Source organism: Daphnia carinata, chromosome 3 (assembly GCF_022539665.2).
Source record: "Daphnia carinata strain CSIRO-1 chromosome 3, CSIRO_AGI_Dcar_HiC_V3, whole genome shotgun sequence".
NCBI lineage: Eukaryota > Metazoa > Arthropoda > Branchiopoda > Diplostraca > Daphniidae > Daphnia > Daphnia carinata.
In genome coordinates, this window is record NC_081333.1 from 8252740 (window position 1) to 8275272 (window position 22533).

General features: G+C 38.0%; 8 protein-coding genes across 11 annotated transcripts; 4 read left to right on the forward strand and 4 right to left on the reverse strand.

Moving 5' to 3' along the window:
• Positions 1-949: 949 nt before the first annotated feature.
• On the forward strand, positions 950-1905 carry LOC130685619 (sentrin-specific protease 8-like). 2 transcript variants are annotated; one of them, XM_057508945.1, is made up of 2 exons: positions 950-1087; positions 1140-1905. In XM_057508945.1, the coding sequence occupies exon 2, from the start codon at positions 1242-1244 to the stop codon at positions 1860-1862; it is 621 nt and encodes a 206-aa protein (XP_057364928.1). In that variant the 5' UTR covers positions 950-1087; positions 1140-1241; the 3' UTR covers positions 1863-1905. The 2 variants fall into 2 exon arrangements, with proteins under 2 accessions (XP_057364928.1, XP_057364929.1); XM_057508946.1 differs by having other exon boundaries at positions 966-1087; positions 1145-1905.
• LOC130685616 (C-signal-like) lies at positions 1823-3091 on the reverse strand. Of its 2 annotated transcripts, XM_057508941.2 has the most exons (5): positions 2667-3091; positions 2434-2596; positions 2243-2368; positions 2127-2165; positions 1823-2063 (listed from the first exon to the last, which is right to left on the reverse strand). In XM_057508941.2, exons 1-5 carry the CDS (start codon positions 2988-2990, stop codon positions 1999-2001), a joined length of 717 nt encoding a protein of 238 aa, XP_057364924.1. In that variant the 5' UTR covers positions 2991-3091; the 3' UTR covers positions 1823-1998. The 2 variants fall into 2 exon arrangements, with proteins under 2 accessions (XP_057364924.1, XP_057364923.1); XM_057508940.2 differs by having other exon boundaries at positions 1823-2165; positions 2667-3085.
• Positions 3092-4688: 1597 nt separating this feature from the next.
• On the reverse strand, positions 4689-8115 carry LOC130685591 (transforming growth factor-beta receptor-associated protein 1-like). The gene is made up of 10 exons (XM_057508908.2): positions 7964-8115; positions 7838-7890; positions 7260-7764; positions 7024-7184; positions 6629-6962; positions 6455-6577; positions 6124-6389; positions 5618-6062; positions 5303-5557; positions 4689-5235 (listed from the first exon to the last, which is right to left on the reverse strand). Exons 1-10 carry the CDS (start codon positions 8042-8044, stop codon positions 4990-4992), a joined length of 2469 nt encoding a protein of 822 aa, XP_057364891.1. The 5' UTR covers positions 8045-8115; the 3' UTR covers positions 4689-4989.
• Positions 8116-8379: 264 nt separating this feature from the next.
• LOC130685617 (group XIIB secretory phospholipase A2-like protein) lies at positions 8380-9560 on the forward strand. The gene is made up of 4 exons (XM_057508942.2): positions 8380-8756; positions 8851-8918; positions 9004-9268; positions 9329-9560. The coding sequence occupies exons 1-4, from the start codon at positions 8528-8530 to the stop codon at positions 9430-9432; spliced, it is 666 nt and encodes a 221-aa protein (XP_057364925.1). The 5' UTR covers positions 8380-8527; the 3' UTR covers positions 9433-9560.
• A 711-nt stretch (positions 9561-10271) lies between these two features.
• On the forward strand, positions 10272-15050 carry LOC130685464 (kinesin heavy chain-like). Its single transcript, XM_057508763.2, has 15 exons — positions 10272-10462; positions 10535-10622; positions 10686-10913; positions 10994-11137; positions 11204-11328; positions 11407-11660; positions 11722-11896; positions 11963-12121; positions 12182-12355; positions 12414-12551; positions 12611-12958; positions 13018-13212; positions 13281-13484; positions 13553-13753; positions 13830-15050. Exons 1-15 carry the CDS (start codon positions 10316-10318, stop codon positions 14169-14171), a joined length of 2922 nt encoding a protein of 973 aa, XP_057364746.1. The 5' UTR covers positions 10272-10315; the 3' UTR covers positions 14172-15050.
• Positions 15051-15096: 46 nt separating this feature from the next.
• Positions 15097-16600, reverse strand: LOC130685611 (spermidine synthase-like). The gene is made up of 5 exons (XM_057508935.2): positions 16334-16600; positions 16161-16281; positions 15855-16101; positions 15565-15794; positions 15097-15488 (listed from the first exon to the last, which is right to left on the reverse strand). Exons 1-5 carry the CDS (start codon positions 16462-16464, stop codon positions 15321-15323), a joined length of 897 nt encoding a protein of 298 aa, XP_057364918.1. The 5' UTR covers positions 16465-16600; the 3' UTR covers positions 15097-15320.
• Positions 16601-17373: 773 nt separating this feature from the next.
• Positions 17374-22136, forward strand: LOC130685604 (glutamate receptor ionotropic, delta-1-like). 2 transcript variants are annotated; one of them, XM_057508926.2, is made up of 11 exons: positions 17374-17551; positions 17631-17725; positions 17803-17890; positions 17963-18121; positions 18182-18311; positions 19750-19791; positions 19865-20040; positions 20116-20241; positions 20302-20450; positions 20510-21055; positions 21768-22136. In XM_057508926.2, exons 1-10 carry the CDS (start codon positions 17447-17449, stop codon positions 20733-20735), a joined length of 1296 nt encoding a protein of 431 aa, XP_057364909.1. In that variant the 5' UTR covers positions 17374-17446; the 3' UTR covers positions 20736-21055; positions 21768-22136. The 2 variants fall into 2 exon arrangements, with proteins under 2 accessions (XP_057364909.1, XP_057364910.1); XM_057508927.2 differs by lacking the exon at positions 19750-19791 and having other exon boundaries at positions 17375-17551; positions 19913-20040.
• On the reverse strand, positions 18404-19302 carry LOC130685620 (cilia- and flagella-associated protein 20). Its single transcript, XM_057508947.2, has 3 exons — positions 19067-19302; positions 18841-18987; positions 18404-18765 (listed from the first exon to the last, which is right to left on the reverse strand). The coding sequence occupies exons 1-3, from the start codon at positions 19193-19195 to the stop codon at positions 18460-18462; spliced, it is 582 nt and encodes a 193-aa protein (XP_057364930.1). The 5' UTR covers positions 19196-19302; the 3' UTR covers positions 18404-18459.
• Positions 22137-22533: the final 397 nt, after the last annotated feature.

Below are 22533 nucleotides of genomic sequence, written 5' to 3' on the forward strand. Positions count from 1 at the left end.
TAGAACGAAGGTCGATGAAAAATAAATTTGTTTGAGATGTGCGGTCCTGGCACAGTGGTTACCACCTTCGCTTCGCATTCTGAAGGCCCCGGGTTCAAGTCCCGACACCGCCAATTTCCCCCCCTCCCTTTCCCTCCAAATCTTCATTCAAGATTCATCGGATTTACGCAAGCTTCTACAACAGATCAAGACGCAAGATTCTACGCCTTCAAGAAAGAAAAAAAAGCCTTCAAGAAGAGAGAAAACAAGAAGAAAGAAAAAAAGAAGAGAGAAAAGAAAAGAGAAAAAAGAAGAGCCATGCCTACTATAAAGGGGCTAAATGGCACACCAAAAAAAAAAGCCTTGCCAGGCTAAAATTGGCAAAAATAGCCTTGTCAGGCTAAAAATCGATCTGTAGTACTGTTCACTACCTTGAAGATCGAACCACAAGCTGAAAGGTAGAGAAGAGGTGATCGTTGAACGTAGGCTGTTCGTTAGCCTCCCCACGGCCTGAAAGACGGCTCGTGGATGCAGGCAGCTTATCATCGGGATATGTGACCCAATTCGCTACCCGTAAGTTTTTGTTGTTCCTCCTTGTCACCAATAGTGGTGACAAAAAATAAGTTATGGGCGTGTTAGTTTATATAATATATATAAATAACAGAGTTCGAATCTAGTCCTTTCCTCAGTCATTTCTTTTTTCCCTTTCCTACCGTAAGCTGCATTCGTTACCAAACAGTGGAAAGTGGAGCTCGGTTTGGGGTATTACGCCCCTCTGGCAATGCAGTTTTAGGCGCTGGAGGTATTGCGCGCTGACAGGCCGTTATTATAGTAGGCCATGTGAGTATGCCATGAAAGTAACAGGGATTTTTCTGGGGATTTTATTTTTTTTTAATAGGGATTTATATCCCCAGTCTGGCAACGTTCTAGGGATACCACTTTGCGGAAAGTGGAAACACTGGTGTCAGGGAATGGAACTCCTTTACTGTTTTATATTGTGACAGTAGTCGTGTAGCGTTGTACTGTTCCACCTGTCTGGTCATTCACTTAATTGTTTATCGCGTTTGCATATCGCTGTCTATGAAGTTATTTTCTGCAAGATAATAAAGTAAAAATAAGAATGGTTGTAAACAGTGTTTATATCTAAACTTTGCTTCAAGCTTAGGCACCAAGACCAACATCTTAAAATCTTCAGCAGTTTCTCTCCTATGCCTATCCCATGGGCTATATACACTGACTGATAGCTCAGCAAAGTCTCAACCATGGCCGATGATGATGTTTTACTGAATTACCACAACTCTCTTTTGAGACAATCAGATGTGAAGCTATTGCAAAATGCAGATTGGTTAAATGACCAAGTGATTGGATTTTGGTTTGAATATTTAGAAAATTCCACTATGGACAACTCAGTATGCCTTGTTTGCCCAGAGGTGACACAGTTTATCAAGTTAGGATCCCCATCAGACACTCCTTTTTTTGTAGATCCACTTAATCTCAGCCAACGTGCCTTAGTTTTGTTTCCTGTAAATGATTCCATGTTTCTGGATCATCCAGGAGGTTCACACTGGAGTTTACTGGTTTATGCTGGTTTGTTAAAGAAATATTATCATTTAGATTCCCTAATTGGTACCAATTTAGGACATGCTAAGAAAATAGCAAATAACTTGCATCTTCCTAATGAAGAAGTTGTTGAACTCAAATGCACCCAACAAGAAAACTCCTATGATTGTGGAGTATTTGTTTGTAGTAATGCAGAGAATGTTATAAGGCATCACCTCGTAAACAAAGGTATGTTAGTATCTCTACCAATGTTAAATTTAGAATTTATGAATAAGCAAAGAAGTCACATGCTTCAAGTTATATTAACTTTGTCCTGCAAATGATTGTAACATTAAAATCAGTACAGTACACAAGAAGTAATCTGCACAGTTGTTTTTGCATTACTAGATTCTTCAAAATTAGTATTAAAATATGTCATCTTTTACTACAAAAAAAGTATTCATTATCTTAAGCTAGCAGTTAGAAGGGAATTGCATTGCCATCCCACGCAAGGCATTTCCCTGTGTCTTCAACAGAAAGCTTATCTATAATGGACATCAAATAGTTAACAGATTTCTCAGTGGAAAACAGCTTATCAGGAGGAACACCTTTGTGATATGGGCGAGAAAGATCAGTATCAACAGTTCCTGCATGTAATTAGGGGGAAAAATAATAAAATGTGCCTTGGAGGACAGGAAAAGAAAAAGATCTTTGTTTTAGTCACCTGGATGCAGTGCCACACATATTACTTTGGATTTTCCTCTCCCCAACTCAATGCTCAAATTTTTTGTGGCCATATTTAGAGCGCTTTTAGATAATCTGTAGCTATACCAACCACCAACATGATTATCTGTTCAAGTATAAAGAACATTCAATTACTGTGGTTAATGGAACATTACATTACAATAAACTAGCCAGATATTGATGAAACTTTAGCTGTAAGATTGACTAGGATTCCAGAATGTTTTTTCCCAGCTTGCTTTCCAAGCAAGCCAGAGCTCTTCAGTAATAGGGGTGAAAAATATTTTGCAATCAGAAGTGGTCCAATTGTGTTTGTTTCAAAGGTGGTCCTAAGTCCCTGTGTATGGTTTGAAAGGTATTTGATTTTTGATTTTTTACTAGTTGCCTTTCATGATAGGATGTAGTACTTCAAGCGAAACATCCCGCAAGCTTGTCTCGCCTTTTCCAGACGGATGTAGAATGGCACTGCAGTTCAAAAGAAGGTCTATTTTTCCAGTAGATTCTTCAGTGATTTTTGGAACAACTTGTTTGATGTTATTTTCCTTTGTTACATCAACATTGATGAGCACTATTTTATTGGGAAATTGGCTTTGCATCCTATGCAATGCTGCTTCATTTTCTGCACTCCGACTGGTAGCTATTACTTTTGCCACATCTGCCCTAGAAGCTAAAACTTTACAAAATTGAAGACCAAGACCTCTAGAAGCGCCTTGAACGATGGCGACCGCCATATTACACAATCGGGAAACTTTGTTTACAAGATTTTATTGACTGCTCGAGATTTGAGAATAACTTATGTAACCGTTTATGATTTTGCAGACGCCTTTTAGCTGTTTTGTTTATTTTTGCCAGTTTTTTTTCTACAGTTAACATGCAGGACAATAAAATCGTGGACTAACCTTACATTTTAAAAAGTTAACGTTAGTTCAGGTTTTTTTAAATTAATCTTTTCAATGTTTTCAATCTTCATTAGTTACTTCATGGAAACAATGACAACACTGCTACGCCACTTTGCAGACGACAGTATCAGCTTGACAAAGTCGTGAATCGTGTTATACGGAATGGAAAAAAAATGAATATCACCAAGTTTCAAAATTTTTATCAAGTTCTTGGTGTTGAATCGAATGCAAGCTTGGTTGATATGAAACAAAGATATCATCAACTGTCTTTAATTTACCACCCCGACAAAAACCAAGGTGCCAATAATGAGGAATTTATTAAAGTTCAGTTGGCTTTCCAAGTTTTAAGTGATCCAAACCTCAAACAACACTATGATGTGCAGCATGTGGCCCATACAAACAAATGCGTTGCTATCCACGATCAGATGTCCATCAGTGAACTTAATTTTGATGGTTCTGTGTATGAAACAAATTGCCGCTGTGGAGGCAGTTTCGTCTTGTTTAAGGAAGCCACCGAGTTAGCTTTGGCAGAAATTTATGTTACTTGTGACACATGTTCATTATGTATCTCAGTTGCCTTATAGCTGTTGATATTCATTCTACTGCATAATTCTTCTTACTGGTTACTGTTGTAAAAACTATGTGTTTAAGCAATGTTTGAGACTTCAAAATGCGGATTATAGAAATATAGGCCAGTAGGCCTTTTGTCTTTTTTGGCTCCCTATTTCCTTTCTGTTTAACCGTAGTCATGATACGCAGGAGTAAATTTGCCTCTGGCTTCTTTAAGATCAAGTCAAGCCCCCTCTCCCTCCTCCTCTTCTATCGACAGCTAACTTGCTATAGAAGCGTATATGAATTCTAATATTACCTACGTGACAACGCTGCGTCCAACACTTTTCTTCGCTTCCTGCCTCGTTGATTCCTTTTCTGTAGCCTACTGCATTTGTCGTTAGCCGCCATCAAACTTCTCTGAAAATGGACAAACCTAACGTTCTTGCTCGTGTAAGTATATTGTGTTAATTTCTCATTCATGTAAAATTCACTTGCTAGATATTTATTGTGCGATCTTTTTCTTCGTTGAACAATTTAAATGTTAGAAGATCTTATTCTCGGTATCGAACTCGAAACACGTGATTGCTACATAAATCTCAATCCCGAAACGTTTGTAACAAGCAAATGCAATTTGTACACGCGTTTTATGTTTTTTTTTGTTAGTTAACGTGCAAGTTTAGAAACCCATAGAAAATTCATGTTTTTTTCTATTTTTTGCTTGACAGGTCACAAAAGTTTTGGGCCGAACTGGTTCACAAGGCCAATGTACACAGGTATGGTCTGAGCTTTTTTCATAAGAATAATATGATAAAGTATTACAATAATCTGATCATTTATTATTATTTCATCAATAATGTTCTATAGGTCAAGGTAGAATTTTTGGGAGAACCTAACAGATCCATCATCCGAAATGTAAAAGGCCCAGTTCGAGAGGGAGATATCCTCACCCTGCTGGAGTCTGAACGTGAAGCTAGAAGATTGCGCTAATCATTTGGTTATTTAGATGTGAGTGTTAATATTTTTAATGGTGGATTTCAGTTCATATTTTACATTTTTGTTCTGCTATTCCAGGTATTCGTAGGAGTAATACTATTGCTTCTGTGAAATGAATACAATTGATGACTCCAACCATTGTCTTTTCATTTCAGGTTAGTTAGGTCCAATATATTAAGGATTCTGAAAGATAGTAGGATGTGGGAAGAAATAATCTTAGAAAGATAGAATACTATTTAACACTTTCTTTTTTCAGTCGAACAACAGCACCAAAATAACTACAAATTTAAGCATTAGATTGAATATTTAATTTAAACAAATGCCCTGTTAGAGGACATATTTGTCTGTTAGATGCACATTTAGCATGTGTCAGTACTCCATTAGGATAGCGAACAAATCCATCGGTAGCTACAAAATTTTTTTTGCAAACGCAACAGTAGCTTGAATTCCGAATAGAGAACGTTTCGGTTTTTAATCTAATCAATTCATACTTGTTCGAGAGGTTGTCAATTTCCTGCAGGCCCTTCTCAACCTGCAAATGTAAGAGAAGGAAATATTTAATGTAACATTTGCCGTATAATTTGTCTTTTCGACCTTACCAATTTCATTCTCCTTTCATGTAACGCCTCGCGAACTGCAAAATTGACAAATGGTGCAATTGCGTTGAGTCTGGTACTGTCGGGAAGACAAAGTAGGGCTGAAGAAACGTCAAACTGATGTGAACGGCGGCGCAACAAATCTACCACACGGTCAAACATATGATTATGGGCTTCGGTGACGCACGCTGTCAGCAGAGCATTCCAGGCATTCGGATTGTCTATGCAAGCACAATATTCTTCGGCAGCATCAAAATCCTAATAAGGGGAAAATGTCAGGTAACATTTACTTGTCAAATATTAATTCCATTAAATTACCTGAAGAAGATTTATAAATGTATTGATGGCAGCACTATGTTGTCCGAGTCTCCCACAAACAATTGCGTGTTCGTGTGGAAAGCAAGGCGTGTTAAGAATCTCCAACAACTTTGTTAATTCTAGTTTTTGAGAAGTCCGAAGTAGGCTTCTTAGTTTGTTGGTTGTCATTCGATGTGAAGGGCTATTACGGTTCAAACCAGAGCAACTAATGTCGTCTATATACATCAGAGCTAACTGCGTATGAACCGATTCCTCATCATTTTTCTTGTCAACTAAAAACTCGAGGAAAATGCGCAAGCTTCTAGGATAGTTTCGTAAATAATCGATTACGGCGCGAGGCATAACACATGCCAACTTTTCTGAGGTAAATATTTTTGCGCCAAGTTCCTCATCTCGTTTCAAAATCTCTCCACTGAATCGCCAAATAAGAGAAATATCCCCACATCTAGGAAAAATTTTGAAGTTATCGAAATTTATCGTGGATTATTGTAAAAGTATACTGCTACTTCATCAGTTGTTCGGCCACATGAGAATATCCGACAAAGTGGGAGTCTTCAATATCGGATTTGATTAGTCGATCCCAAATGCAAAAGGCTTCTTCCCATTTTTGTCTAGTGGCATAATAGGTTGCTAAGCAATGGAAGTGCCCGTAACTTTTCAAGAAGTCACATGTTTCATTCGGCTCAGCATAGCAGTCTACCATGAAATTGAGTAATTCCATTCCTTCCTGGTCATTCTTTACTAAGTACTTCAAAAGAGCCATATCGACAGCCTACCCACAATATTTCCGCCGAGATATAAAAAATTTTCCTACGATAAATGACAAAAATAACGTACCGCTTTCTGGTCAGTAGTTAAGTTCTTAATTCTCCAACGCCGAAGAAAATCGACAAAAAAAAACGACGCATTTCTTCGGATATCTTCTTCAGAAAAAAATTGATTATGATACAAGTTGATAACCTAAGTAATTGAATTAGTGTAACATTTAAAAAAAAGGTGATAACTGAATACCTCGCGAGGATCAATATTGCATGTTTCGAACATTTCCATTGCATCTGAAAATCGGGCAGAAGCAAATCGTTGTAATGCTACCTTTTTTTCAAGATCTATGAGCATGCGCTGATGTTGTTCTCTTTCTTTGGAAGAGATATGGGCATTTTTTGCCAGTTCAAGGGCCTCCTCGATCCGATTTTCAACGAGTAATTTCTCGACCTGTATCTCCCAAGATATAGGAACTAAGGCGAACAGGTCAATCTGTGTTGATGCGAAGACTTGTCCATCTCCGTTGATGATGGAGCGAACGTTGTCAATAGCAATGGTTTGTTTACATTGCTGATCGATGATACTATACCAAATGACATTAAATTTGTTTCTTTAGAATACAAGAATTATGTCTCAATCAACACCTGTAAAAATCTATGCCTTGTCCACACACTGCGATAACGTATGGGTGGTGGAAAGCTAACGCAGAGATTGGTCTCGAGAAATTAATAGGCGGTTTATCTGAAAATCCTTGAGACAAAACAAAGACTCCCAATCCACCTGGCCCGTTCAATAAAAATTCTCCCTTGTAGATGTATGAAAAGAATTAAATTTTAATAAGAAAAATAAAGGAAAAATTAGACAAAAGCAACAAATATACCTTTGATACTCTGTGAATAAGAGGAGGATGTTGTGGATCTATGTCAAACAGCTGTTGAAAATCCCCAGAAAGAATATCCAGCATGCAATATTTAAAGCCCATAGCAAAGCAAATATGAGCTCCATCCATAACCAATGTTGAAGGTGTTAGACTTGTAGAAACTTCTTTGACCAATTTGACATCCTCATTATTTAGATGAAGAAAGAGAACTTTTTTCTTGGATCCTGCACAAATCTCTATTGTAAATGGATCTTCACTGAGTGGGTTTTCATTAAGATGGAAACAAGTGACAAATTTAAACTTCAGGGTTCTGACTAGTGATAAGGTTTCCAAATCAAGAATTGTCAAAGTTTCATTAGAAAGTATAAGCAACTGATTCAGTGCTGATATTGCTTTCATTTGTGTTATAGGACTATTGCTGGAATAGCAATTAATGGCTTTTGTGATTATCACTGTCTGTTCAGCTATTAGACAGGATTTCTTGAAGCAACACCTCAGTAAACGTCTATGTTAGAGAAAGCAAATCCAGATTTTGAATTATGGTGCACAATTTACAGATGATTATATAGTTGCTTTACCCTTCCTTGCATCCTAGATACAAGAAATCCCCGCATATTTCTAGACAGGTTATCTAAATTGATTTTTCAAATTGTGATTATTCATTTTTTTCATATCAATATAAAATCAATTACGTAAAGACTTACACTAGTTGCAGATGAGGACGCTTCAATGAGAAAACTTGGCAAATTTCCAGCAAATATTATATCAAACGCCTGTATACTCATTTCAAGGTTTACCACACTTTTGACAACCAGGTCCTCCTACTAATAAGTAATAACTAAAAAATTTTGGAATGGCAGACGGCTGTAAAAATGAAAACATTTACATTTAATCGATACCGCAAGAAATCGATGAAAAGCGAAAACGATAGATTTAGGTTACAGTTCAAATTTCGACCATTCCCTATTCCGTGTTAAAGTTCGTTCTAGGCATTTGCAAGTTGAAAATAATAGCCTTTCATATAATATTAAAGTTTAAGTTATTGTTAGAATCAATTTTTCGTGTCATCAGTGATCGTATGTGGATCGCGCACCAGTGTTTAGTACAGTGTATGGCGACTACCAATAGCTACGAAATGGCGGTTTGCAACCGCCAATGTGTGCACCGCTATTACCAAAGGATTAATATCGTACAGCATGTACAAGAATACCTGGAAATTCATTGCCGTTGAACAGCTGAAACTTCCTTTTCATGCGGATTAGAATATCATGAAGAATTCCTATCTAGTGATCACATTGGTGACTGTTCTTTTCGTTGATGGTTGGTGGACTGGACTTCTTAAATGGCTCCTAGTCGGCACGGTTTCGAGCAAAATCATTGGTGCTGCTTTCAACACTCTTGTTGATATTTGCGCTTATCACCCAGACATTTGGGAGTCATCTGCTTATCTGCTTTCGTTACCTCGAAATTCAGAATTGAAATTTGATTGCCCACCAGGTAAAACACATAATGCCTGTTCCCTCAGGCATCCATAAGTAATTGATTATATGCATAAAAATTTACATTTTTATCACTTCCTACCAATTTCCAGGATTTATCCCCGCCGCGAACCAAAGCCATTTCCCAACTAGCAATGGCTGCGGCGCTGAAGGACTTAAAGTAAAGTATCCTAATAAAATCACAGCACATCTTGAAGGCAAAATTATTTATAAATATCAGTATCCATATGTTTTATTAATGAAAGATAGAATCAAAATATCTCCCGCATAATGATCAAGAAGATTGCTGTAACGCCCATGACGTTTGCTATGATAAATGTCATGCGATTTCGACAATCGCAATAAGCCTGCATCGAATTGGCTGTGACCAGAAGTTTAAAGACTGCCTGACAAAAATTTGTGCACTCAAAAGTTGGCAGCTATATTTTCTTTGCCCATTCCAGATTTTGCTTACAACAAAATTCTGGAAAGAGAACTGCGAGGAACCGTCACGTTACGATAATGAGAAAAGTTAGTCAGTAATGAGAAATGAAATATTTGTCAAAATAAATATCATTTTTTTGTTTCTAGAATGCAAAGCATCTGCTAAAGTTCTGTATGAATCTGTTAATCGTTGGGGACATGACGCTTATGTCAAGGCTCAGTCCATAGCTTGCGTCTGTATTCCAGTTTGACGAAACTTTATAGACCAACAACAAATATCGTTGGAATAATTTACTTACATCATAATCTTGTCGCATTTATTTACAGCATGGAATTTAGACAAGTGGCACATTTTCAAAAATAATAAACTGTTAATGACTATATTGTTGCCTTACTTACTTAGCTGCTATGCAAAACTATGGCAGCACGGCGCATATCACATTGGGGCGATCAATAACAAAGCAATATGCAGCACTAGGCTCGACCAAACGCTGGCGCATCGATACAGGGTGTTGCACTAGCTAAAGTAGACGGGCGTAAGATACAAAATCGAAGAAGCTAGCCTTGTATCAGTTTTCCTATTGTATTTCCTCTTTCTTCGATCCACGACCATAGCTGCAATTTGGTTACGAATCGTTAGTTAACGCATCCACGTCTTATGGATGGCAGCTTAATTGCCGGAAGTCCGCTCGGCTTGAAAATATCAAGTGCATCGGCCTCCAGCTGCTCGCTTTGCACCCCTTTGGTCGTTTCATTTCACTTGCCATAGTTGTATTCAGTTGCAGAGTGCAGTGTTGATCATCACAGACATAGAAATTTATCTTTTGTTACTTATTCAGTTATTGACAGGAAGCAAATAAAACAGACAATACTTATCAAAGTGAAAATATCTTGCAGTTGATTTGTCACTCGTTTGCCATTGGTCTTGGACTCGTAGCTGTTGGCCCTATCCCCTTCGCCCATTTTCTTGCCTTTTGTGATCGGCTGTAGTAGCTAGAAGAGGCTTAAGCCCTGCCCTTAAGTTGGAGTCTTTTGGGGTGCTGAAGAATTGTGAAAGAGTCGGAAATTGACGTGAGAAAAAGTGTTCGTACTATTTAACTCTCGATATTTTAAGTTATTAAAAGCTGTGTAATCATGTCAGCCGAAAGAGAAGCACCGGGAGAAGATAGTATTCGTGTTGTGTGTCGTTTTCGACCTCTAAACGACGCCGAAGAGAGAGCTGGGTCGAAATTTATCGTCAAGTTTCCACCCGGCAATGACGACCAGTGTATTAACTTGGGGGTAAGAAATTGCACAGCTCGTGTTAATATTGTAATTTCATCCAGATGAATTTTAATCTTTTGTCATTTACAGGGGAAAGTTTATATGTTTGATAAAGTATTCAAGCCTAATGCCAGTCAGGAGAAAGTATACAATGAAGCCGCTAAAAGTATTGTTAAAGGTAATTCATTGTAACTGTTTTATAGTTAAGTTTGTTACTAAAAAAGTTCTGTTTCCTGATTAGATGTTCTTATGGGCTACAATGGAACCATATTTGCCTATGGACAGACTTCTTCTGGAAAAACCCATACAATGGAAGGTGTTATGGGAGACCCCCATCTACAGGGCATCATCCCTCGAATTGTCAATGATATTTTCAACCACATTTATGCCATGGAAGAGAATTTAGAGTTCCACATTAAAGTTTCTTATTTTGAAATCTACATGGACAAAATCAGAGATCTTCTTGACGGTACAATTTTTTTTTATTTATTTTTTTTTGTTTACCTTATAGTTTATTTGTAAAGCAACTAACTTTTAATTAAATTACAGTTTCGAAAGTCAATCTTAGTGTACATGAAGACAAAAATCGTATCCCATATGTGAAAGGTGTAACAGAAAGATTCGTTACAAGTCCGGAAGAGGTGTTTGAGGTGATTGAGGAAGGCAAAGCCAATCGACACATTGCCGTTACAAGTAATAGTTCCTCATAAAGAACAAGACGTAAGCACAGTTGTTCACGACCAATTCTTTTTGTTACAGATATGAATGAGCATTCTTCCCGAAGTCATTCAGTTTTTCTTATCAATGTGAAACAAGAGAACTTGGAAAATCAAAAAAAACTTTCAGGCAAACTTTATCTTGTCGATCTAGCTGGAAGTGAAAAAGTAAGAAAAAAAAATAAGAAAAATAAGAAAAATTTGGCACTCTGGGTGAAATTCAACGACCATACGCTTCTTTTCCAGGTTAGTAAAACAGGTGCTGAAGGAACTGTCTTGGATGAGGCGAAAAACATCAATAAATCTTTGTCAGCATTGGGAAATGTAATCTCTGCACTTGCCGATGGAAACAAATCCCATATTCCCTATCGTGATTCAAAATTAACACGAATTCTGCAAGAGTCATTGGGTGGTAACGCTAGAACGACAATTGTTACTTGCTGTTCGCCAGCATCTTTCAACGAATCCGAAACAAAGTCTACCTTAGATTTCGGCCGAAGGTATGAGGCATTTTCCTGTTGCACTTCTTGGAATTATTTATCTATTTATGTTTGTGAGCAGAGCAAAAACAATCAAAAACGCTGTCACTGTCAACGAAGAACTTACCGCCGAAGAGTGGAAGAGGCGGTATGAAAAAGAAAAGGAGAAGGCTCAACGCTATAAAACGAAACTTGAAATAGCAGAAGCTGAACTCAACCGTTGGAGGTCTGGGGAATCTGTCGGTCAGGAGGAGCAGGTAGGGAAACGTTCGGTTACAATAGTCTGAACCAGAATTGCTCATATGTGATTCTGTTAAATTCAGATCAATCTGCGAGATGCAATGGATGTATCTACTATCAGCGTTGACTTAACGCCTGTGGCCCCGGTTGCTCCCGTACTGCCACCAGTTGTTGCCGCACCCACCGTCCGTGCTGATTGGGATTCTGAACGTGAACGGTTGTATCAGCAGTTGGACGATAAGGTTTGTTTGTTACATGGTTTTGGTGATTTGGGATTTTCAAAATATTTATTTAATTTTTAGGATGAAGAAATCAATCAACAAAGTCAGTTGGTTGAGAAGCTCAAAGAACAAATGATGGAACAGGAAGAACTGATTGGTGCTACCCGACGAGATTATGAATCGCTTCAACAAGAAATGAACCGTATCCAGGCTGAAAACGAATCGGCGAAAGAAGAAGTCAAGGAAGTCTTGCAGGTATGTTAACATATTTTTTTCACATCAGTACATTACAAGACGTTCCATATTATTATAGGCTCTGGAAGAACTAGCCGTAAACTATGATCAGAAATCTCAAGAAGTGGAAGCTAAAAACCGGGACAATGAAACAATAAATGAAGAATTATCTCAACGTCAAAGCCAGCTAAACAGCACCCTGTCAGAGTTAGCACAGGTTCGAACCATAGTTCAGTTCTGAATTGCAGTAATAGGAATTATTATTTTTTTTTTTAGGTGAAAGACACTGCCGCACATCAACGCCGGAAACTAAATGACTTATTGACTAGCTTATTTAAAGACTTGAACGAGATGGGTGTAGCCTTTGGAGCAGATTTGAAATCCTCATTACAACCCTTTGATTCAAATAGCGGCAAATCAGAGGAGGAATTCACGATGGCTCGAATATATGTATCCAAAATGAAGTCAGAAGTGAAAAATTTAGTACAACGATGCCAGACATTGGAGTCTTCGCAAAGTGAGTGTTCTAAAAAGATGGACGAATCAGAGCGTGAACTAGTGGACTTGCGTCTCTTGATAAGCCAACACGAAGCAAAAATGAAGGCTCTCCAGGAGAATATGAAGGTGAATTCGACAGTTCTTGTATTTATCAGAAGGAATGTAAACCTACTTCTTACGTTTAGGAAGTGGAAAACAAAAAACGTCAGCTCGAAGAGGCGGTGGATTCCTTAAACGAAGAATGCGCCAAACTTAAGGCAGCTGAACAAATGCAAGCCGTATCTACCATCGATAAAGCAGCTGAACAGGAACAAGCTCTTTTGATCAAGGGCGCACTTGAGCAACAACTTGATCAACATAGGGAAGCTCATCAGAAACAAGTAAATCCGGTCTTTGAAATATTTTCTCATTCATCTAAAATATCACTTTTCATGATTCATCTTTTAAGGTCGCAATGTTGCGTGATGAGATTACAGACAAGCAGACGGTCATTGAAGACTTGCGTGATTCCAAACGAGAGCTGACCCTTATCCATGAGCAACTCGTCCGTGACCACGAACGTCTAAAACAAGAAGAAGCGGACAAGAGTCACAAACTTCACGAACTTCTCGGTGCAAACGAACGTCGCGAACAAGCCAGACAAGATTTGAAGGTAAGATTTAACTTTTTTCGTTGGGGATAGAAGGAAGAAAACTTTGACGATAAAATTTTTTTTCATAGGGCTTGGAAGAGACAGTTGCAAAGGAGCTTCAAACATTACACAATTTGCGCAAGCTTTTTGTTCAAGATCTTCAGTCTCGCGTCAAGAAGTCATTAAGCGGCGAGGAACCAGAAGATGGCGGTGGCTCTCTAGCTCAGAAACAAAAGATCAGCTTCTTGGAAAACAACCTTGACCAATTGACTAAAGTCCATAAGCAACTGGTAAGTGACTTTAATATAGAATTTCGAAATCATATTGCCCTTTTATTGTACACGTTCGATTATAATGCTGTTTCAGGTTCGAGATAATGCTGATTTGCGCTGTGAACTTCCCAAACTTGAAAAACGCCTTCGGGCGACAATGGAAAGAGTGAAGGTTTTGGAAGCTGCTCTTAAAGAAGCTAAGGAAGGTGCTATGCGTGATAGAAAGCGCTATCAGTATGAGGTGGATCGTATTAAGGAAGCGGTCCGACAGAAAAACTTGGCACGCCGAGGCCATGCGGCTCAAATTGCAAAACCCATCCGTGCCGGTCAGCATCCTCACCAGGCCACTAACACCCCCACTGCAATCGTTACACCATCGATGGCTGTCCCTAAACGCATTCTAAGTGCCGGAGCTCAACAGAGAATTGATAGCTAAACAATTGTTTTACATGTTTTGATAAGCAGCCTCAAACGCATCCTCGTAATTGATTTCCATCCTTCACCGTGGTAAAAGGTATTTGGTAAATCGTCGGTGCGGTTCAGTCTTCAGGAAGCCGCAGCGTCACGAACGTTCCTTCAAAAGAATGTTTCCGCCTATATTTAATGCACGCACTTTTGGGGCCATTGCTTTTCTATTTCAAGGAATCACAGCGAACACTGCACGGCACTTGAAAATGGGCAATCCCTAAATTACAATAGCTAGAAATATCCAGTGATCCTTTACTACGCAGATATCCCCACTACAGTATGACATTCGGCTGGTATTTCTTGTTGATTTATTCCGGTTCAAGTTCCGTTATTCAAGCTCTTCAGTCGTATTGGGACAGCAATATTTCTTTTCCCCATTTCTCACTTTTCACGGTCAATACCAAAGAAAACCGGGAAAAACAATTATATTACCGCTGATTTCAAGAAAAATGGCCTATTTGATTTTTCCTGCACCCTTATTTTCGTTTGTACTTGACGATCTATCTTTTACGGGATTTTTCCCAATGTATGCTACGTATTCCTTCCGACATCTAGGTTTAATTTGCAGTAATTATGGAAAAAGGTAAGTCACTCGTACGAAAGGGGTTACACTACAGCAACTGAATAATTGTGGGAAATTTTACAATTTCTTTTATGACCCCTGAACCTTTTTTCACCCCTGAACCTTCCACCAACTTGATTTGTTCACTAGGATCTTGGCGTATTTTTTCTTGATTGCTCCTCGATTCAAATACCTTTTAATTCTGGTTTCACCTGTGTTGTCATTGAATTCGCCTTTGGTGTAAATAGAATTTTGCTTGGCTCGATGAAAGAGCTGCTGTTATTATTTATAGTCATTATTAATATTTAGGGAAATCAGAAGATGAGGTAAAAACGTTATTAGATATTCGTATTTTGGTGTCTAAGCAGAATTTTACCACAAAATTAATAAATTGGCTTACATGAGATGGGAGCTTAGCAACTTTTTACAGAATGTACGGACTACGAACTGCTTTGGAAACGTTGCTGTTGCCAATTGACGTATAAACCTAGTTCCCCAGAATTTTTCAGTAAATTAAGACCCTTTAACTAATATTCGAATTATCGCGGAATTACTTTAAAGCGTTTCTTTCTCGTCGGCTTTAGGCGATTTGATGAGGGCTTTTCGAGCGAAACGCGGTACAACAAAAGCTGCTGAATGCATTTCTGAAGAGTAATATCGTAGTTGCATTTTTTCACACTCGGTTTCAGACAATTGGTGAATGGGATTCCGAAACTGTGTCGCCTTAAAAACAAAAAAATGGAATTTAGAACATCTGCTATGAACAGCACTGCAATTGTAGGTATACTTGGTTACTTACAGGATTTGTACTGCATAAAATGAATCCTATTTGACCTCCAGGATATGTTGGTATACATGTATAGGCATAATCCACCACAGGAAACAATTCAGTGCAGCTTTTTAGAAGAGGAGAAATCAGATGACTATGAAACCAAGCATTTTCCCCTTGAGAGCACACAATGCCACCTGGCCTTAATGCTTGACGTACAAGTTGGAAATAACTCTCTTGAAACAAAGAAGCAGCTGGTCCTACAAACCAGAAAGGCCTTCTATAAAAAGCAGAACTTTAAAACAGTTTTTGTGTTTTACCAATTGGGTCTGATGAATCAGTGATGATAACATCAAATTCAGCAGGGTGATTCTTAATAAATTCAAATCCATCTCCTATATGAAGTGTTAGTTTGGGATCATCAAATCCTTTGGCCATGAAAGGGAGAAATTTCTTTGAGACTTCAACAACTCTTTCATCTATTTCACATTGTACAACAGATTGTACAAGTGGATGTTTGACTAGCTCGCGTGCTACTCCTCCATCACCTCCACCCACAATCAAGACCTACAAGAAACCAAATAATGTTATTTTGAATCTTACACAATTATTAAAACTATGATTACCTTTTGGGGATTGGGGTGGCAGGATATCGGCAAAAAAGATATCATTTCTTGGTAAGAAAATTCATCTAGTTCAGTACATTGAATCACACCATCTAAAATTAGTACAGTGCCGTAGGTTTTCCTGGGGAAAAACATTTAATATAGTTTTCCAATTTGTAAGAAAATAAACCTACGATTTAAGGACAAGGATATCTTGAAATTCAGATTTTTCTTGATGAAGAATTTCATCTACTTCCAAAGAAATACATTGACCAGGCCACATGGGGCTCAATTCACTAAACCAACCACTCTTCAGGAAATCCATATTTTCAAGTACAGTTTCGTAAACTTAATAACAACTATCACGGAAGAATCTAGTAAGATTGAGAATGAACTAAATCTTGAAAGTCAAATCCCCTTCTCGAATCCCGATTGTGATTTGAGCGAGCATGTGTCGTGACATTTCCGGGCAACATTGACAGGCATTCGTAAGCGACTTGTTTCCAAAATATGTGTTCTTATGTTATGACTTTATGAGTTTGAGCCAAGGAACAATCTAGTCAAATCCGCAATTAGTTTTTTAAATGATATTTAAGAAACTTCAACTGAAACTTCATGTGCTCTTATTTAATTTTATTAATTTTTTTTTTTGTTTTTTTTTCTGGCAAAGGCGAGTATGACGAGATGTAAAACGTCGTTCTGTTTGAAAAGGGCGCGGGTTCGTCTGTAAAGAACACAAAGTGCGATTGTGGACTCATTCGGTAAGTGTCAACAGCTTGCTTTTTTTTTCTTACATTTATCTTTATTACATGTATGCTCATGTGACTGTTGAAAGCTACATACATTCACAAACTGAAAATCCATTTCAGAACGTTCGATTTGTGACAATTGGACGTGGTAACCATTTTGAGAAACATTGTGTTCATCGTATGTTGAGAAATCTATGCATATAGAGATGAAAGTGATCACATATGTATGAGTTCATTTCACTTCAATTTCACCTCAGTTTCACCTCAATTTCATTTCAATTTCATCTCAATTTCACCTCAGTTTCACCTCAATTTCATTTCAATTTCTTCTCAGTTTCCAACATTTCCCTTCCACAATATTTTATAACCTTGAAATGATTTCCATGAATGTTTCAGTTGGTTCAACAAAATCGTATCGTTCTCGCGTTACTAGCGTATTCACGGTGTTATTGAGCTTCCCAAAATGGCATTTTTTGTACAAAAGACGTGTCTTCCAAAGCACATCGGCAGTCTAAAAGGAGCAGCCGTTCTGAGTAAACTTAAGGAAAACCCGTCACTATGTTAACACCAACGTTGTACTTATTTATTATTTTTATAAGTCTCATAAATGTGGCGGTTAACCAGCTACCATTGCCATCACATATGGTAGCAACATCACCTGAGGTAAGTAATACCATTCCACAAAGTATGCATTCTGAACTCGTAAAGACGTCTTTTTGGTATCAACCCTCCCAACATAAAGCCTCCCTTCGTGGAAATCCCTGGAATTAAAAGCAGTTACTTTGCTTTGATTGCAAGAGACACTTTATACCTGTTGGCTACCCGGCTTCAATTTTCGTAATTCTGGTTCCGTTCCTTTTTTTTTTTTTTTTTTTTTTATATTAAAAAGTATTCTATTCGTCTTGGTTAGACAGTTTGACGATAACGCACCCACCTGATTTCCTGTTCGGAGGTTACAAGAATGGCAAATGGGACGGCATCATCGGACAACTGTTGCGAAAAGTATGGCGAATTTTAAGTTTGACAAGTGGAAACCCGGTAAACACCATTTGTTAAATGCTACTATTTTTTTAGGAGGCCGACTTAGGTGCAAGTTTGAATGCCATAACTTATGCACGATATACTGCAATTGACTTCAGTGTCCCGGTAATATACGACGTTACTGGTATTCTAATTCCTTTTCCGGATGAATCTTCAAAAATCATGGCGGCGCTTCAGCCATTCAGTATAGAGGTAGTTTTCATCACACCATCATTCATTTATGGGCAGCTTGTGAACTTAATTCTTAAATAGGTATGGATAGCTTTCTTCTCCGCAACCTTCCTCATATGCTTAACTTTATCCGTGGAAGGGAAAATCCATTCAACCAGAAAAACGTTTGGAGACCACATTATGTGGGTTATTAGCATCATAACTAGTCAAGGTACTATTTTAAGGCAATTTAGAATAATACGAAAGCCAAGTCATGGAACAGGAGTAAGTCAATGAAGCTAAAAATAATGACATAGAGAATGATTGTTTTTAGTGCTTGTAAAAATGAAAGGAACATAGCATAACACAAATAGCATTTTTTACACTTTAGCTTTGGCCTGTACAGGCAGATAGAGCTTAAACTCAGCAGGCAACTCATCTTCAGAATAGAGTCTGTCAGAGAAGTAGATGCGACGAATTCTGCAATTGGCATGAATTTGAATCCTCAGAGTTTCCACATAATTTGTCCCATAAGCCCGACGAGTGAAATCAGCCAAATTAAACTGAATCTGATTCCATCCTTCATCAAGCCGCATTGGCATTGTACATATGAAAGGCTTCACTCTTGTAGTTGACTGGTAGTTGCTTGCTCTGAATCTACGTCTAACATTTTTATCATCTAATATCTAAAATTTTATAGTTTAATTTAATAGTTTCTATGAGATTAACGAAGATTAAGAATAACTAAGTCATGTGCTAACCTGAACTTCAAAGGTGAAATATTTTTTCATGTTCTTGACAATCATAACAAGATAAGGAAGTTTTATTCCTAGAGTCTTTTTTGGATCAGCAGGGCATGTTATGTATGTCGTTGAAACATTGGTTCCAACGATTTCTAAGACAAGGGACTGCAGAGGAATATAGAGTTAATTTAATTTATTTTTTGTTGTTTAAAACTGTTATTTATTTCCATTAGAGAGATTTTACCTGGATGTCGTTGTCAGTTATTCGCTTGATATGGCCATTGCGCACAATTTTGTCCCAAAGCTGCAAAGGCTTGCTGCCAATGCTATAAAGGACTGAAAGAAATCCACTTTGAAAAGTGTTTTTAAACATTTTTTTTTTTAGGTTCTATCGGGGACTTGGAAAGACGCTTGTAATTCGCTGAGATTTAAGAAGAACCAATTCGAGTATTGTTTGTGTTCAATATTCTAAGGTTGTCACAGTAACACGGCGATGCCGGATTGTTGAATTTTCTTCGCAATCTTGTGGTTGTTGAGCTGGAGCTGGGGAATTAGAAAATAGAAATAGGAGAATGCGAAAATTGGCCTGTATAGAGTTTTGCCCTTTAGGTCGTTAACAACCGTGTGTCGTTTACTAAAATCGTGTAGACTACTTGCTTCTGCTATCTTATTGCTTCGACCTTAAATATTTGAAAAAAAAAAATTATTCTACAGGTATGTAAGTACTTAAACTGTAAGTACTATTGCAGAAAAATGTGGCGGTTTTCCTCGTTTTGTTTGTCGTACCTGACCCATTTTTCTGCAACCTCCTGTACATTTGCAATGCTGTAACTGTAATTTTTACTAAAATTATGGAGGGCTGCTTGTTAAATCTGGCTTTTATTTTCATCTAATTTTGAACTATTTCTACCGTCGTTTTTATGCAAGGATTTGGACATTGTGAAAACCGATTAGCCTTGCGCCTAACAGGTAAACAACTTACAGATAATCATATAGAACTTAAGAATTTGTAAGCTTTACGAAGTATTTGTGGCTTTCTTAGGAGCCACCTGGAGTTTAACAAACGTAGTGTTCATCTACGTATATACAGGAGTGTTGACATCCCTGCTGGCCGTCCCCAACTACATTCCAATTATTAACACTTTAGACGAGCTAGCTACAAGTTCAGTTATCAAGCCTGTGACGATAAGGAGCACCGCTGTCGACGATATGATGCTGGTTTCAAATTGAATTATACATTTTAACAAATACGAAAATTCTTTCTAAATGATTAACAGTCTGCTATCGTTATAGAATGCCAAAAATGGAACGTATAAACTAATCGGCGATACCTTCCGGAAATATCCAAACGAAACCTTGGTAGCAAATACACTTGTTGGTGTGAACAGAGCAGTTGAAGGGGGTTATGGATTCTTAGAGGTATCGTGCCTACAAGTTTTTTTAAATCCCTGCCATAGTAATCTCGTCATCTTTTAATAGCCAAGAACTTCGCTTCTATCGCTAATGGAGAATGACCGAAAGGAACATAAAGTTTGCCGAGTTACTTTGGCCAAGCAGACATTTTACCCTAGAGCTTTTGCATACCTTCTCCCAAAAAAAAGCCCCTTCAAGGATGCATTTGATCGACAGTAACTAAAAACATTGCAATTTACATTCAGTTTTCAAATTTTGTGGTTTTTTTATGAAGGATATTGCTGTTACAACAATTTGGATTTATCATTCACTTTCAAAGGAAAATTGTCTTGCAAAGTAATCGTTGCCTACTGCAAAAAAAGAAAGTTCGAAGTCGAGCACCGAGATTTACTTTGGATCATGTCAGTAGTTCATTCGTCATTCTTTTTGTCGGATACGCTGCATCCTTCTGTAGTTTTGTCCTCGAAAACATCCGAAATGCTTTCGACTACGATTGGTAGAAAGATGTACCACTCAGTCGAACAGAAAAAGGATGTAGGACTTTCTACATGTAGTCCACCCAGCCTTGCATAGAAGTGGGAAATAAACAAATATTGAGCGCAAGAAAAGAAAAACTTCTTTTCTTTAACACGCAAGCGCTGCACACGATGAAATCCCCGACAGCATGGATCACTTTTCGTAGCTACCCTCACATACCTTTTATTTTGCTGAGGGTGAACTGTTCAGTTTTTAGTCTCTCCCATGATGTCGTGTTCTGCGATACTTACTGCTTTCGCACAGCAGGTTTCCAGACCAAAAACACCGCCAACCGAAACAATAGGTAAAATCGATTGAATTTCCCCTTTAAACTGGTTATTGTCGTGTAGTATTGCATAAAAAATCCTGTCTACATCTTAGCAGCAAAGGAATTATGATGTAACAAAAGAAGCATGTCTCTAGCAGTCCCGAAAGGGTCGATACTTCACGTACTTGGCTGTACCAGCCAAAAGGAATTTTCTCTACTCTATAAAAACCAAGGAAAAATGGGGCGGAGTTTTGTGTGTCCGCCGCATTGTGCATTTGCTGTGGCTCCAAATGGCACAATAAAAAAATCGACCTGTAGTACCGTTCACTACATTGAAGATCATCCCACAAAGTCAGGTAGAGAAGAGGTAATCGTAGCTCGTAGGTTGTTGGTAAGTCTACCCATGGCCACTAGGTTTCATGGATGCAGGCAGCTAATCATCGAGGTATGTGACCCTCTTCGATACCGTTTTTTGTTTTCCTATAATCGTAGTGCGACTAGCAGGTTAATAGGTAGGCAGGCTAGTGACTGCCATAATAGGGTAAGACGTAACCCCAAAGATGGATGCTCTGCAAAACGTAATGCAAGGCTATGCAACATTGGCTTTGCTGCTTCTAATGAGGGATACAGTATTGTTCCTCTTTAATACTTATGCCTTTCCATAATACCTGTGACAAAAATGCCCAATTTACGAAATGACAAGGCCGTGTTAATTCTTTTTCATTACCTTTTGTTTTTCACACACAAGTTAACTTGGAGAGTGACATCCTCAGCGTGGCAGCCTTGGCGAATGCTTATGCTACTTGTCACAACGTTCAAGACCTGCTGTACTTTCGGGGTTTTTCATCTAAGCCAGTTCATGTAAAGCGCGGGAAAAAAGGAGCAAAGCCAAGAACAAAAAAGAAAGGTTCTTGATGATAATAAGAAGTCAACCAGCCATCGAACAGCAAACGTTTCCTGAATATCAAAGAAAAGTGTTGCCCGATAAAGCTGACGATTAGTGGGTCTGGTGCTTCTTTCTCAAAAAACATTTGTGACTCTCGACTCTAAAATTGTATCTCATTCGCCATTTTTACTTCCACCATTTGGTCTGTATTTATCATATATTTAGCCATCAACGAACTCAAAATAATAATAAATTCAAATTTTAAAATATGAATGTACAAGTTAAGATAAATCGGTAATTAAAATGTAAAAGAAAGACAACGAAAATGAAAATTGCAACGTTGTGTCATACAAATGTCAGCGATGAGTATTGAAAACCGGTACTCTGTAGGTGAGCGCGCCAGTCGTTTCCCAACAGGCATTGAGAGCAGACGTATTCGTCAGTGATTTTTGCAAACAACCTTGCTGTGCTAAATGCGAGTGATATCTTGCCAAGTAAATATTCTGTTTTACTAACCCTAAGTTAAGTTCAGGTTGTGGGAGATAATATAAAACAGTGTTTTATGATCAAGATTCGTGCTCGAAAAGTAGTCGTATTCTGGGACACCCAACTTATTGCTCGTTGAAAA